This window comes from Argopecten irradians, chromosome 12, assembly GCF_041381155.1.
Source record: "Argopecten irradians isolate NY chromosome 12, Ai_NY, whole genome shotgun sequence".
Classification (NCBI taxonomy): domain Eukaryota; kingdom Metazoa; phylum Mollusca; class Bivalvia; order Pectinida; family Pectinidae; genus Argopecten; species Argopecten irradians.
In genome coordinates, this window is record NC_091145.1 from 11,323,403 (window position 1) to 11,340,517 (window position 17,115).

The window sequence follows — 17,115 nt, forward strand, 5'->3', positions numbered from 1 at the left end:
GATCATTATTGAGTTGGAAATGTATTTGAACACAATTGGTAGCCTTTCATGCAAACTTTCTATATATAAAGCCCAATATATATTGGCCTTTTACTTATTGAGAAGAGGTTGTTATATGACCTATCTGACCTCTGTGACCTTAAATGAAGGTCAAGGTCATGCATTTATTATACTTGATAAGCCTTAGTGCCTGTCTGGTCACATTGAACCAGTGATCAGATGTCTGGGTCTAATATTTACTGATGAGTTTTGGGGAGAATTTATTTTTAAACATTTGAGCCTATTTGTCCTTGGAACTTTATATATTTGAGAGCAGCATCTCTGTGACCTTGAATGGAGTCAAGGTCATTTATTTTAACAAACTTAGTCCTTTTAATCTAAGCATGCTACAGGCATATTATCAGGTCTACATCTCCTTTAGTTATTACTAAGAAAATGTTTTAAAGATTTTATCATACTTTACCCTTTGACCTTGAAAGGCAAGGTCATTCATTTCAACAAACACTGTAGCTCTTTATGACAGCACAGTATAGACCCAAATCATGTATTCGAGACTTTTTATATCTTTAAATGAATCTGGTATTTAATGTATGGGGCATAGAAAGGAAGTGAAGGTCATTTACTTGAACAAACTTTATTAAGGCTCTTTATCTAAGCATGCTGCTACAGGTGAAGTTTATCATGTCTCCGAGACTTATGATTGTTCAGAAGAAGTTTAAAATGTAAACTGTTTATGATGAATGTAGAGGAATGAATAGCGAATGACACCAAACAAAAGATTGCATGAGGTCAACTGAGCCTTGGACTCAGATAATCAAAAACCAAATTGTAAAATGCAATGTTTTCGAAACAAAAGATTTAACAACTGAAATTATAACCAACACATTATCTTTAAACAATATTATAAAAAGTTTTTAAGGCAAATAAATACCAACTACATTTCAGGAATATATAAAACCTGCAAAATGAGCAGTTTTTTCCCTGTGCTGCAGTTAGTATTCATTCATCTTTCACTTACAACAGCAGCGTATAAATGCATAGACACAAATTTATTAAAAATGGTTTGCATATTACAGCATTCGACCCAATAAGCGCCCACGTCCCTTTATGCGCCCTTTCATTTTAAGGCTAAAATGTCACTTACCTTGAATTAAATGCAGACTGAAAATATGTAGGTTTCTCTATTTGATTTAATATGCAAATTAATTAATGGTTTAATTACTTTGTGCAAGAATTTTGAGAAAGGTTAATCAAGATTTGGACCTATAATTTGACCCCCTCATTTTATTTAAATTTTTGAGAACCCTAGGCACTTACATTGGGTCAAATACACTAAGAAATACACACACAACACATGCTATTCTAATCTATTTTTTTAAGGATAAATTTCAGGATATTTCCGACATTTTACATGGGTTTGCCTTTGATGAGAATAGAAAGCTTGTGCCAGTACCCGTCAGATTGTGGTTTGTTGGCCTGAGCTGGATCTTGATTGGATGGTTGATTCGGGGTCATCTGCTGGTTGGGGTTGCTTGGTCGCTGTGGAGACCTGGCACCTGGTTGCTGAGGATGTTGTGGATGCTGGGGATGTTGTTGGTGCTGATGATGTTGTGACTGTGAGTGCTGCTGTTGGTGAGGAGGCTGGCTCCCCTGGGGGCGGGGCATCTGTTGCTGTCCCTGGGGCTGAGGGGGTCGAGAAGGGGGTTGTGTTGGGGCAGGTAAATCTTGCTTGTTTCCATTCATTGTTGCGTAATGCATCACGGCACCCGAGCTAAACGTCCGACTGAAAAAGATTTGGACAAGTAGTGTAAGTGTTAGCTTGGTCAAAGAGAAGATCTGGGAAAATAAAAATGTCTTTTTATAGTTTTGTGTTAATTTACGCTAAATTAACATTTAAAATTTTTTTTTTTTCAGCAATGCCAGCGCGTACTGTTGACGCTTGATTTTGTTTCTGAAGCATATTCTTGATTTTTTTGTTTTAACTCATCCACCCCTTTAACCTCACAATGAACTGTTCCAGTCTTAAAATTAGTTGAGTTTAAGTGTGAGTTCAGGGGTGTTTTTTGCATATAACAGTGAAATTTCTCAGTTAACAGAAAACCCTGAATACAATACAAAGGAGTAGATAAGTTATCATTTTACTCAATAGGTTTACGATTTATAATGCAATTTATTATGTATGTAATATATTATATAAAAAATATTCTAAGATGCAAATGCCATAAAAGTTGGCTTGAGTGCTTATGATATATAATGTGCATCTACATAGAAAGGAATGCATCAGATGAAAAATAAATCAATAAATCTTATATATAAATGATATTATGAGTTAAGTAATTGTAGCAAAATCCATTAAAACAAATTGTATAGCCAGTAACTTTCACAGGTAAAACATTTTGAGAATAGTAAAATCAAATTTCGGCAAACCAAAAATTTGTGAAATGGCTATAAAGGACATATTAATGCGCAGATGAAATTTTCATTGACCAGAATTAATACATGTGTCATTCCTGCGAACGTTATTGTCTATATTGTACATAAAATGTTCAGTATAACTGTCCAAATTAAAACATTCATACATTTGATATCTACAAATCATATACCCACCCAACACAGCAACTTATATTTTCAAAGAGGAGCGAATGGGTCTTTAGATTGTGTATTAAGACTATAAAATGTTCAGGAATATTTCTATTGAAATTATGATACGTAAATCAAATTAATGCAGTCTTTAAAATCTTTTGCTTAAATTGTGATTTAATTAGTAATCATATACCCACTTTTAATGAGAGAAATTTTAAGAAACAAAAGCAAAAAGGATTTTATATTTTCTAATATTGGAGTTTCGAGATCTCAAAACGATTTACTGTCGATTAGTCCCACCTTCTGGTAATTATCACATCAAATGATGACATCATAATCACTGGATGGTGGACTAATCGAGGGTAAATTTTACTTTACCCACGTCGATTTTGGATTTCCCTTGTATTAAAGATATTGCCCAACAGTAACAAAGGGCCATAACTCTATGATAATGAAGCTGAATTGAAGTGCTTTTCAGGAAAAGTATGTACCTATACTCTTAAATTTGACAGAATTGTTTAAAAATTGGTGGAGAATTATTACCAATTAAAACTTTTTTTAGCTACAAATTAAACAGATATACGGCAATGTCATATCTATCAAATGTTTTGACTGCTGTATGATTTTTAAAGTTTCAATTTCTCTATTTGAATTTGAATATGATTTTTTTTTAAAGTGCAAAATTTATTTTCTTTATATAAGACAAAACATGAAAGCCTAGAAAGAAACGGCTAGTGCATTATAAAAAAATGTGTATGCATGATTATAGAAAAAAAATCTTTGTGTGTGATGAATTAATTTGATATTAAGTGCTAATTCATTGGATTTTCCATCACCAAATCTTGATAGATGTGAAATTCAAATGCATTTCTCTAACATAACAATATCTTTAATACACAGACACAAGGTATACAGAAACTAGTTGATTGGTTTTGGAAGAATTGTAAACATTTTTTGGTTAATAAGTTGGTAATATACTTAAATTGAATGGTTAAACTTAGACCTAAAGATACATATTGCTTTAAAATTTCATACTCAATGCACTTTCAAGTTTTTTTTTGTTTTTTTTTAATATTTCACATTATGCAAAAGAAATTATTGAATTTATAGATATACATGCTACTTTTATCTGAATCTAAATTGTTCTGATATAAGTCATTTTATGTTATTGTCCTTGTTGGTATCTTCCTGGATATTGTTCCGGAGACAATCTCTCTCAAGGTCTTCTTTTGGTCAGTCAGTTACTTGACCGGTGGCACATAGAGACGCAGAGATGAATTTCCTTGACCATGGGCCGAGTTAAGGCAAGCAGCACACACCATGCAAGAATGCATGCGCAGCAATTTTGCAGCACGCGAAAAAATCCGTCAAAAAAGACAAAAATATATTTTTCAAATTCAAAAGATAAGAAAAAAATATGTCAAGAAAGATTAAAAAAAAAAAATATGAATTATGTTTGATTTAGCCTACTTTTTTTCACTTGGATTTGGATTATCTCCCTTTCCCCACAACAGATCGGCCACTTGCCTAATGGTAGCGACCGGTTTAAGGCAGTGCTGCATCTTCGCCATTACAAGGTCGGCGATCTGACGTCTATCCTCCTCCTGACTCTCCCCTAGTAACGTCATGGAGGAATCGTTCACCTGTAACATTCAATAGACCGTGTCATCAACTTGTATTGTAACAAGATAATCAACTTTAGGGGCTGTGGTGGTCGAATGATTAAGACGTTTCTGAAATATTACCACAAGTCCTCCACTTATGGGTCATGAGTTAGAATCACATATGGAGCATTTGCTAGGTTCTGAATGCAGGACAGTGATATTTCTCCAGGTACTCTGGCTTTCTTCAACATTCTAATTCTGGCACATCTTTAAATGAGCCTGAGTATTAAGAGAATGTTGAAACATACAGATAAATAATAATGACAAAAATTGTGCAAACATAAGAGTCAATTTTACTATGACCATTCTGTCTGTTTGTCATTTTATCTAACCGCAATATATAGAAAAATGTTTTCTTTAGCTTGATCGGTTGAATCTACATTTAGATAGAAGTCCCGAGTTTGACCCCAGCAGAGGCAGTGATTATATACACTCATGTGCTCTGTTACAGTTCACAATGAATGTTTAAGCTATTCCCGTAGGCCAATAATATACCTCTATAATATATTCCTTGCCGTCTTTCCCCTGCACAGCTTCCACTGCCAAAACGTCAAGTCCACCAAACATTAGACTGCATTCATCCACCCATAACTTAAACCTACAACAAAAGTATTCATTATAACTGTATGACCATCAAAGTTTTATTTTTTTCTGACCATTAAAAACGTTCTCATCATCTTGAATGAGTTGAATGCAAAATGCTTATTTTTCATATGTGAACTGTGTTTTATTTTCAAGACCAAATATTTGTAAGTGAATCTACAAGTTCTATTGTAAACAAAATCCAGAAAATGATTACTTATTTGGACCAAAATTTAATAACTCAATCCGCTGTAATTATTTTTTTAATCTTCATATAACTTTTATACATTGAATTTGGCAGGAGGAAATTTATTTATGATTCCATTGATGAACTCAGTATCATAATGTGTCATTAATCATGCTTGTTTCGGCGTTCATTACCTGTCGTTCATTGCGATTTGTTCTAACATAGCAGATCCTGTGTTCGCTTTCCAATTTCCTGATATTGATTTTCTCCTGAAATGAGTACAAGAAAAACGTCCTTAAAAGCTAGAACATGTTTGAAAGACATTCATATAAGATCCGAACATTACACTGCAAAGTCTACAGATCGAGCAAATGAATTAATAAATTTATATTTTTAATTTTTTTTTTAAATTGTAAATCAAGGTTGCTTAATGAAAACTTAATGATGCTTATATCACAACTGATATTTTTTCTTATTTTTCTTTCCCATTTATAACTTTCAAATTTTTTGAAGATTTTTGATATAATGTACTTGTATCTGTCAATTTTCAAGAATAGATTAACTGTCTGGATTAGACATATATTACTTATAAATGACTTATTGTCTAAAACCAAGCTTACTGTTAGATAAATTTAATGTACAGTTATATATTAAACTTTATCTAAAAAGGACACACTATAAAGATAAGAAAAGAAATAGAGAAAAAAAAATAGCACATCAAACAAAATGGATAAAGTCATGCATACTATGAAACAGGTACTTTAAATACATATAGTTCTACTGAAAATGTTTTGGAAACTTCATGATTTTTACAATTCTTCAATCTACAACATATCTGAAAAGGTATTGGAAACTTCATCATTTTTACAATTTTTTCTACATATCTGAAAAGATATTGGAAACTACAAGATTTTAACAGTTCCTCTACAATATCTCTGAAAAGATATTGGAAACTTCATGATTTTTACAATTCTTCTACATCTCTGAAAATGTATTGGAAACTTCATGATTTTTACCATTCTTCTACATCTCTGAAAATGTATTGGAAACTACATGATTTTTACAATTCTTCTACAACATTTTGTAAATGTTCAGTATAATTGCAGAACTACACTAGTAATTTAACGGTGAGAGAAAATACCCTTATCACGTGTTCTGTCAGTCTGGGGGTAATAAAAAAAAGCTTCAAAGTGCTTCAGGTTTTCTGGTCTGTTACACTTAACAACACACGTTCATACAATTCAGCATCAGCAACTTCCTCAACGCGATAGCTCAGAGATATTTATTAGAGAGCATTCTGTTTTACTCCGACAGAATAATTTTAACGTTATTATCAGTTCATTGTTAATTCAAATCAATTCAGTCCCACCCTTTTCTTTAGATCGTCTTTTAGGCTGATATTCAAAAAATTAAACCAGCGTTTCACCAATTACTTTTTAAATTCAAAATATTCAAAGAATTTTAATTTTAAGAACATTAACCAGCTTGGATAATCTGTTTACTACATTCTTTGGGGGATATAAGTACATATACATACAACTTTGTTTATTTGAATTTACAAAAACAAACATGTGTCATTTGAAAGCATTTGATGAATCTTAAACCATTATACGCCATACCTCTTATTGAATCATATGTTTTCTGCATTTAAGTTATTGTAACTTTTTAAAAGTTTAAAAGCAGTTATTAGGTTGTAACAAATCTACTACGGACCTCTATAGCCTTCCACCTCTGCATTTTGCAAATGAATCCCCCATAGGGCTGTTACAAGGTACGGACCGTTGGTTGCTGATTTTTTGCGGGTACTCCAGCTTTCCTCCACCTCCTAAATCTGGCATGTTCTTCAACGACCCTGGCTGTTAATTGGACATTTAACTAAACAAACCAAAGTGAATTATATATTTTTGTTTTAAGAAAATGATGATTATATGTTTTTAAGATAGGATTGCTTTTTATTTCAAGTTATTGTAACAAGGGCGGATTTTTAGCTGAGCTAATGTACTGCAGCAGTGCGACAACCTGCACTCAGAGCTCTCTTGTGTAGGGGTATAATTGGAACTCTCCTACATCGGAGGTAACATTGTTCAATATCCTAAGTGCATTAACAGTGTCTATGGGAAACTCAGAAAACCCTTGGAAATTCTTCAAATGTTTAATTTCTGATAAGATAAGAGGGTCTGTAATATCAAATGTATTCGTAGTTTGGATTACGACATCCGCCTAAATGTAGAAGTAATTTTTCGTAAACAGGTAATCTGTAAGCTTAGACTCCTGCCAACAAGGTGTTTCTGTAACAACTAAAGAAATAATCACAGCTGCAAGTTGTGTGGGTTACAACCTTGAGTCCAAATCTAAACAAAATGTACCAGAGTACTTTCCCACAATTTTGCCTATTCTTTAAACCTCCGCCTTTTCAACTTAAACCCCACCCTTTAACACGAAATCTACATTCCTTTGCCATTTTTGATCATCATTCTTAAGGAATTTTGTTGGCAATGACAAATAACCATTCTAAGATGATTTTATTTTCTGTTTATTATTTTTTTTTTTTTAAGTTGTATTTTTCACAATTCAACTTAATGAATATGCAGCATATTACTAGATTTTATTATTCAACAAGTATTTGTGTTTTTGCTCGGGGCAGCGGTGGTCGAGTGTTTAAGATATTTCTCGACATATTACCACAAGCCCTCCACCTCTGGGTTGCGAGTTCGAATCACATATGTGGCAGTTGCCAGGTACTGGTGTTGGTTTTTCTCTGGGTACTCTGGCTTTCCTCCAAACAACAGCCTGGCACAAAACTAATGAAACTCACAACAGTGTGACTGCTTTTCATTTTATTTCTTCTCAAGGCTATTAGATGAAAGCCATTGACAAACTGGGTAGGACTGCGAAAAAGAACAGTCCTATGAGATCCTATCTGAACCATGAAGTTTAATTATAACAAAAAACGTCAACCTCAACTTGTACTGACATGAACCAATTGTATGATTTAGGAACTAAACCACTGCCTGCCAACATCGGGGCACAATGAATTAGTTTTATTTACACTGTAATGATACAGCACTCCCATTAGCTTAGAATATATCATTATCTACGTGTGTATGTAAACAAAGTATAAGTAAATAATCAAATTAATCCAAGTGTTTTATTATTATAAGAACCGCTGATGTGCTAAGTTTTGGAAGCCAATATGACAGATCCAATTAGGTTTCATGAACATACCTCCCTCCCACCCCACCTTCCCCTCAGTATCTTGCAAATTTTCTTTAAAACTCGTGTATTTTCACCATTTTCCTAATGTATGGAATACTTCTCTTCCCTTCAAGATAATTGGTAATATGGAAACCCCCACCCCCATCCCTTGATATTTCTCTGGAATTGCCACTGGAAGAGGATGAAAACGGAAAGCAAGAGTGAGAGAAAAACTACTGACCAATGGTCAGTAAATATGTGTGCTTTTAGGTAGAGTTCTTAGTGATAGAATGTCAAACATTATCATTCAAACAATCACAAATGTAAAGGAAAATAAAATTATACATATTGCATTATCTAACTTTATGTATCGACAAATAGAATGTACAACACTGAGACACAATCACATTTCAGCTTGGTAACTGCATAATTGCAGAATTGCACTATAAAAAAGATTCTGGAAACTTTTCAATCAAATTTCATTGACAAGATAGGACTGAACAGCCTATACACGCATTCTTTTCTTACAAACTATTTTTCAAAGTGCATATTGCATCAACTCGCTATAGTAACAATTATCTTGATTGTTCATGAAAATTTGAGCACAAGAAAAAGAGTACATCTACAGGAACCTGTGTAGTGTGTTTTATGTGAGAGGAAATCCTGAATTAGCCCGTGAAGCCTATCCTATTAGATATAAAGAAGGTGTCACTTCACACACGTGATAATCAACCAATCAGATCTCACTGACTCGGCTAATTTTATTAGGATTCTGACAAGCTCAGGAAATGACTCCAGATCAACAGGTTCTCTTTGAAAATGTTTTGCAGGTTTTTATTTAAACAGAATTTACATCAACTGATTCTTCCAAATTCCTCTTGCTTTGTCAGTATACTCAAGAAAAGGTCCAATGGGCCCGAATTACATCACCGCCTTCAGATTGCCATATAGACCCAATATGAAGCCTCTTGGTTATAAATAAAAGTTCCTTAACAAATTGTACTTGACCTCTGAAGCCTTAAGTGAAGGTCAAGATCATTAGTTTTCTCAATCTTAGTTACAAAAATCGTCATTAGCTTACATTAGATTTATCAGGTCTCTTTGTCTCTTAGATATCGAGAAGTGTATTTTAAGAATAGCTGTAACCTTGAATGAAGGTCAAGGTTATTCATTTGAACAAATATTGTAGCTTGTCATCACAGCATACTTAAATAAGTTGTTAAAATATTTTAGCCTATTTGACCCCTGTAGATCCTCGATAGAAATTGATTTGTAACATTTCAACTATAATGATGGTAAATGAGTTGCTTTAAGTAAAGATTTAAAACTTAACCTTAATTCACTGTTGAATGCATGTATTGTAGTTTTAACAAGGATTGTAAAGGACACCCAGTAAAAACACATTAAAAGTACACACAATCCTCATCACAACCAAATCCACAAATCATGGAAACCACAACAATTTGTTGAGTTGGTTTTTTTCTCTCAATCAATATCTTATAAATCTTAATTTAACTCAGGTTTGAAGTCCATTGAATGAAAACCATTCTCCAAGTAGTACGAATCTTCTAATCTTTTAACTAACGTCTGGTGACAATGTTACAATCACATTATTGAATCCAATTCAAGAAATTCCTGTATTTCATTTCGAACATTCTTGTGTTGGTTTGAGTTTGAGAAAGTATGAAATAAATTACTTTGCACCCTACAAACCTAGAAACTTGTGTTACAAGAATGTTAAGAGATTTAGAACTTCAACCTGAAACAGCTCACCGAACACAGCCAAGTATCAATTTCTCCGTTGTTGTTGGGATAATTGATTTCTTAGAGTATTGTTTCACACTTGACGGATGTAATCTGTTCCGACTTTGATGAATGATAAACAAATAGTTGTTTTTTTCACAAGATGTTTTTGTTTTTGTCTTAGCTAGAGAAGTTACGAGCTTGTCTTCACCAATAATCCTCACTCGAATGTCAACACCTATTACAGTCCAAAGATTTGTCAGCTTTACACCACTTTGTTTGGTTTTTATTAGTTTAACATATCCTATTAACAACCAGGGTCTTTTAAGGATGTGCCAGATTGGTGGAGGAAAGCTGGAGTACCCGGAGAAAAGCCAACGGACAGCCTGGCAACTGCACCACGTAGGATTCAAACTCTCAACTCAGAGGTGGAGGGCTTGTGGTAATATGTCAGGAAATCTTAACCACTCGGCCACCGCCGCCACTACCTTTATACAGCATGAGTATAGACTTAAGGACGATGGTCAAGTCTACAGATTAGACGATGTTGGGTTTGAATCCAGTCTGACCACTACATGTTCTCTTATCTTAAAATTAACACCTGAGTATTGTAGTAACAGAAGACTGGGTTAAAATTCTCCATCTACACATTAAAAGATGCCGGGTGTGAACCCTATCTGGTATTTATACATTTTCTCTTCTCCTGTTCTGAAAATGTTGGATGGCTGCAACCCCAATTTCTTTCAACTTAAGCAGTACGCCTTTAAGTGTAAGTGAATTCAAACTATAGTATATAACTGAAGTATAGTGGGTTGATAAGTCGACTGGCTAGATACCTCTATTGGATCAGCGTTAATTCATTGACAGTTTGAAAGAATTCCTCGGTTCTAGACCTGGTCTGGTCATGTAACAAATCACCTTTCATGGGTTATAAGAATTGGCGAGATGGCCATCCCTTGCCATTTTTGAAGCACTTTTTGAAGCACTGTTCGAAGCTGTTTTAGCATAGGCCAACGTCAAAGGTGGATTTCTGAGACTTGGGGGAGAAAGTGAAGAATTTTTTTATTTGGTAACATACCAATGATAACAGAAAGGGTCGCTTAAAGACATGGCAGATTTCCGAAGTAAAGAAAAGGTTAAGAAAAGCCAGAGGACCCAGAATAGAACCATCAGCCTATCATCAGTTCATGGAAACTTCCTCAAGTTAGGTCTCTAACTTATAAGCAAAAAGTGGAGGGCCTATAGAAGAACTTTGAGACATCTCTTAACCACTGTGGTTACCAAGGGTACTTAGTCAAGCATCTCTCTGACCAGGCATAGTTATTAGTAACCTTGATAATTTGGAAAGTCCTGGTTCAAAACCTGGTCTTGCATGCAGCTACAATGCCCTCTCTTTAATTGTAAAAAAAATAGTTACTCTTAGAAATATGAAATCTTGCCATCCCTATAAAAACAAGAGGCCCATAGGCCTTAACGGTCACCTGATTTCAGATACAGAATGAAACAAAGACATGCATATAAACACTATATATTGGCCCATCAGGCCCTTGAAGTCAGTCAGTGATTTTATAAATTTGACTTTTTAATCTATGAAGATTATGTGAATTCAGAAGAAAGATTTTTGAAATGTTATCCATTTGGACCCCTTTTGGCCCCGCCCCTCTCGTCCCTGGGGATCGGCCAAGACCAATATGAATATGATGTTAAAATGCTATCTCAGGCTAATAATTCTAACCCAGATTGACTAATTTCCTATGAAAACTAAGCAAATAATGTTCTTAAATGTGTTTTTCCTTTATAAACTATAGTAAATTTGACCCCCTCCCCAGGGGAAAATCTGAGATCCCAGGACCATGAAATTCACAATTTTTTGTAAAGGGCCTTAAGACCTTCCAATCTATCAAGAGTATCTGGTTCCATCAAATCTGTGAATTCAAAAAGAAGATTTTTTGAAATTACCACTTTGACCCCTTTTGGCTCCGCCCCTCTGGCCCCTGGGGGTCAGCCATGAACAATATGGATATGATGTTAAAATGCTATCTCAGGCTAATAATTCTAACCCAGTTTGACTAATTTCCTATGAAAAATAGGCAAATAATGTTCATAAATGTGTTTTTCCTATATAAACTATAGTAAACTTGACCCCCTCCCCAGGGGGAAACGTGAGACCCCAGGGTCATATAATTCACAAATTTTGTAAAGGACCTTAAGACCTTTCTATTTATGAAAAGTATTTGATTCTACCAGTTCCAGTATTTCAGAAGAAGATTTTTGAAGTTTTAGCCTATTTGACCCCTTTTGACCCCGCCCCTAAGGCCCCTGGGGGTCAGTCATAGAAAATTTGTTAATAGGATTAAATGGCCATCTCATACTGATAATTCTGACAACATTTGACTCATTTCCTATTACAAATGACCAAATAATGCGCAAAAATGTGTTTTCCCAATATAAACTATAGTAAACTTAACCCCCTCCCCAGGCGGAAACTAGATCGAGACCCCAGTGTCATATAATTCACAATTTTTGTAAAGGACCTTAAGACCTTTCTATCTATGAAAAGTATTTGATTCTACCACATCTGTGAGTAGAGAAGAAGATTTTTGAAATTTTACTCAATTTTACCCCTTTTGGCCCCTCCCACAGCCCCCTGGGGGGTGGGGACCATATAATTCACAATTTTGATTGGCCTTATGCCTAAGAAGGTTTCTACAAAATTTCATTGAAATTGCTTCAGCAGTTTTGGAGAAGAAGTCGAAAATGTAAATTGTTTACGGACATACGACGGACGACGGACGACGACGGACAAAAGGCGATTAGAATAGGTCACTTGAGACTTCGTCTCAGGTGACCTAAAAATGATGGTACAACATTCAATTTGAAGACATCATGTCAAAAAATAGTATTAAATTCAATTGAAATAAATAGAGCTTCATTAATTAAAAAGTGACACATAGGAGTTTGCTTTTTATTGAATTTTGATTTTCCAGATGGTCCCTTAAAATAAACACATTTTATTTTTAATTTAAGAATGTTAATGCAACAAGTCACCATTGAAAGAAATGACTAATTTTCTATTTAAAAGCTAACATTCCATCATACCCCGAGTTAATTGGAAGCTTTCGTTTACTAAAATTTCTCTAATTTCTTGTAGAAATCTAACTTAACGGTCCAATAATGGGGCGGGTAAGTTAACAGTACCCTTAGAGAGATCTGTTTAGTCAGCTGTGGCGATAGAGTTACCCAATCAATTTGTTACCGTTCATGCTACTGGGTGGTCTACATTTAAATTCCTAAAAATCCCTCGTCTACTGTTCACACTTCAAAATGAATAGAATTTCGTAATACCAAATACGTAGAGTTTGCACATGACAGAGTTATCTCCCTAATGGGTATAGGTGTTGATTGTGATGCCATTATTTTGTGTTTAAAAATTACATTGTTTCCTCCGAAAAAACTGACATTTAATGCTCAAAAAACCTTGACATGTATAATCAATACAGCAAGTACTGATTACTGCATGAAAATACAGAAAACTTCATAAATTAATATCGGCTCTTAAATTACTTGCATGAAAAAATTTTAATACTTAAAATACACATTTCTTCAATAAATGTTTTACAATAAATTGATCAATTGTTCAATAATGCAAATTGAATGTGTTAATTCGCAAATTTTGTGACCAATGTAAATTTGCGAAAGTTTATCTCCGTGAAATAATATCTTCCACCATTCCAGCACAATAAATTCAAATTTTTGTTCATTCAATTTTAAATCTGCGAAACTCAATCTCCTTGAAAAAACTTTGCGAAAGAAAGTCGGTTTACAGTGTTTTAAGATATAGATTGATAAATCTTACACAAAAATTGTTGATCTCTATCTCATGGGAGTTCAGTTGTTTTATAAAGGTTAGCACATTTTATAGAGGTAAGCACATTTTATAGAAGTTAGCACATTTAATAGAGGCCAGAACATTTTATAGAGGTCAGCACATTTTATAGAGGTTAGAACATATTATTGAAGTTAGCACATATATTATAGAAGTCAGCAGATTTTATAGAGATTAACAAATTTTATAAAAGTTAGCACATTTTATAGAAGTTAGCACATTTTATAGAAGTTAGCACATTTTTTAGAGGTTAGCACATTTGATAGAAGTTAACAAATTTTATTGAAGTTACATTTTGTCAAAGTTGCAAAGTAGAACATTATCATCACATCAAAGAAGTTAGCACATTTTTATATAGAAGTTAACACCTTTTATAGACGTTAGCACATTTTGTAGAAGTTACAATGTAGCATATTTAATAGAAGTTTGTACATTTTACTTGGAACTCAAGTTTGGTTTGATTGGCCATAAAACCATAGTAACAGCTCAGGGTCATTCAGGTAAATGCTAGGTTTACAAAGTGATGGAAAGCCAGAGTACCCAGAGAAAAACCACTGCCCAGCAGTCAGTACCTGGAAACTGCCACACATGGACTTCAAACTCATGACCAATAGAGGAAGGGCTTTTGGTATTCCGAATTTGCATATTACAGAGTTATCTGCACTTGCAGGTAGGTATTGATTGTGACGTAATTGGTTTGCAAGCTTAACGTCATAAGTTTTGGAGAAAACAACATGAATTGCGCTTGCAAATAATGACGTAACAATCAATACCTACCCGCAAGGGAGCTCACTCTGTAATATGCAAAGACGGAATACATGTTCAGAGACATCTGAACCACTTGATCATAAACCCCTTAGATCTAGATACAGTAATGACAATGTTCAATACTCAACATTAATAGTTTGATTTACATATGACACTTTTATTTTTTTAAATTTTTTTTTTGGCATAATTCTCACTAATGAAAGGACTTACATGTTAGTCAAAAAACAAAAGGTAAGCAAAAAATAAGCAAAAATTAAAGAAAGAAAAATATTCACATTAACAAATAAATTTTAAAACCAGTTGCAAATTAAAATTATTTTCATGTAGAATTTGGTTTCCTTGTTTGGATTGATACATTAAATGATAATTCCAATAGACAATAAATACAAAATTAAATTTATGAAATGTTTTTAATTACTTAAAAAAAAAAAAAAAAAAAAAGAGATAACTTCCTTATGTTTAAAACAAGATGGAATCTGCCTTAATTTTGCCTTTCTTTGCATCCTAGATTAACACCAGCTTTTTGAAAATGTGTTTTTCAAACTGAGAAAGTGAAATTTAAGAATTTCGTTTTCTAAATGTACAAACATGTAAAACTATAAATGTATATAATTATGTATGTATACTGTTTCGATAGTGCCTGATAGATTCAATATTTTATATTCATTTGGAATAAGATCATCTTGATAAATTTAGCAGGGTTGTTTATAATGTTACATTATTTTGAAGTTTTGTTTATACACACAACATAGAACTACTCTAGCCATTTAGATGTACACACATAACAACATACAATACAATGGAACAATAAACAAAATAAAAAATAAACACACTAAAACAATTTTGAACAAAAAATGAAGTAATTATGAAAATAAAAAGAAAAAGTTCTTTTTATCTAATGAGCAAATCAAGTTAAACAAAACAGAAAATGAAATTCAAAAACAGAAAACACTTTATAATGTACAGAATACAAATATCTATATTGGTATTACAGACACAAAAAATTCAAAGAAATAAAGAATAAATAATAACATCACAGAAAAATACAATTAAAATGAAAAATAAAATGAAAATAAAAAGGATTTCTACAGAAAGAAAGATAACAAAATATAACTAAACAAAATACAGCTCTGCAGCAAAAAAAAAAAAAAAAAAAAACATAATAAAACTGAGAATGGCTGACTTACATGTAAGCCTTGTAATTATTGCCTATCTTCTGAATATGAATGTCGTAGATTGTGTCGATGTAGGACTCTGTTGTTGTATAACAGTTGCTGACCGCGACTACCCCGGCCATGTCTTGGAAGTCATAGTGGTTGGATATCCTAACCTGTGATAAAGGTCAAAGGGTCAGACTCAGGGAGGTCAAGGACACTAGACAAAAGTCAAGGTAAAACCAAAGGGTCAAGGTAAAACCATGACTGATGACAGAACCAAAGGAGACTAACTAATGGTGGAACCTGATGGTTTAAAGGTCATAAACCCTGACCTGTGTTGCCCTGGTAACCAGAGTTCAGCCATTTTGTTTTTACTGTGTGAAAATTAAGTCAGCTTTCTGAAAGAAGCAATACAATACTAACTCATTGGATCATGAATGGAGAGTCTGCAATGAATTCTAAAACAAAACTTAATTTAATTTTAAATTTTGAAGATCAATTTGACATTGATGATGAGAGTTGTCTCTCATATGATCATTGATGATTTTTTTTATCAAAAATTTTGAAGATATAAAATAATTCAAAAGAATTTATGATGAAAATGCTCCAAACATTCATGATCCAACTTTTGAAGCTTTTTCACATAACACTGACTGACTCTAACCATGCCTGTAATGTCTACAATAACTAAAATATGGTCTGAAGCGATCAAAATACCTATATTCAAATAAGAAGTAATTCAGTGATTTTATTTACAAAGAATTAAGATTCTAAAAAATGACCGGTATCTATGAATAAAATTATTGGCAAATCAGTAGTGCAGATTATTCTTTTTATATCTTTTATCAATTTATTTATCTGTATGTCAATTGTTGTATTTCAATCTGCTAAACGTTATTTAAATTTTTACAAGTTGTGCTCTATATATACTTTAAGGATTATATTTCTTTATGCCTCCTTAATGTATTTATTCAAACTTGATGTATTTCTGTATGCTAACTTGTATTTCCATATATAATTTGCGTATCAGTATGTATAGAACTTGATGTATTTTCTATGTGCCAACTTATATTCCTTCACTCTAACATATATTTTTTTATGCTAACTTGTATTCATATGTGTTAACTTGTATTCCTATGTGCTATAACTAACTTATATTCCTTCATGCTAATTTATATTTCTTCATGCTAACTTGTATTCCAATGTGCTAACTTGTATTCCTTTCTGCTAACTTGTTTTCCTATGTGTTAACTTGTATTCCTTCATGCTAACTTATATTACTATGTGCTAATTTATATTACTATGTGCTAACTTGTATTCCATATTCCTTCATGCTAACTTGTATTCCTT

At 33.2% G+C, this 17,115-nt stretch overlaps 1 protein-coding gene across 2 annotated transcripts in view; it reads right to left on the reverse strand.

Moving 5' to 3' along the window:
* The window catches only part of LOC138304767 (synapsin-like), a 141,749-nt gene that overhangs the window by 5,372 nt on the left and 119,262 nt on the right, over positions 1-17,115 (reverse strand). For both annotated transcript variants that reach the window (XM_069245025.1, XM_069245026.1), the window contains exons 9-13: positions 15,796-15,938; positions 5,211-5,285; positions 4,743-4,845; positions 4,054-4,226; positions 1,454-1,783 (exon numbers count right to left, since the gene is read on the reverse strand). In XM_069245025.1, the coding sequence (XP_069101126.1) occupies positions 1,454-1,783; positions 4,054-4,226; positions 4,743-4,845; positions 5,211-5,285; positions 15,796-15,938 (824 nt within the window). The remainder of the gene's footprint in view (positions 1-1,453; positions 1,784-4,053; positions 4,227-4,742; positions 4,846-5,210; positions 5,286-15,795; positions 15,939-17,115) is intronic.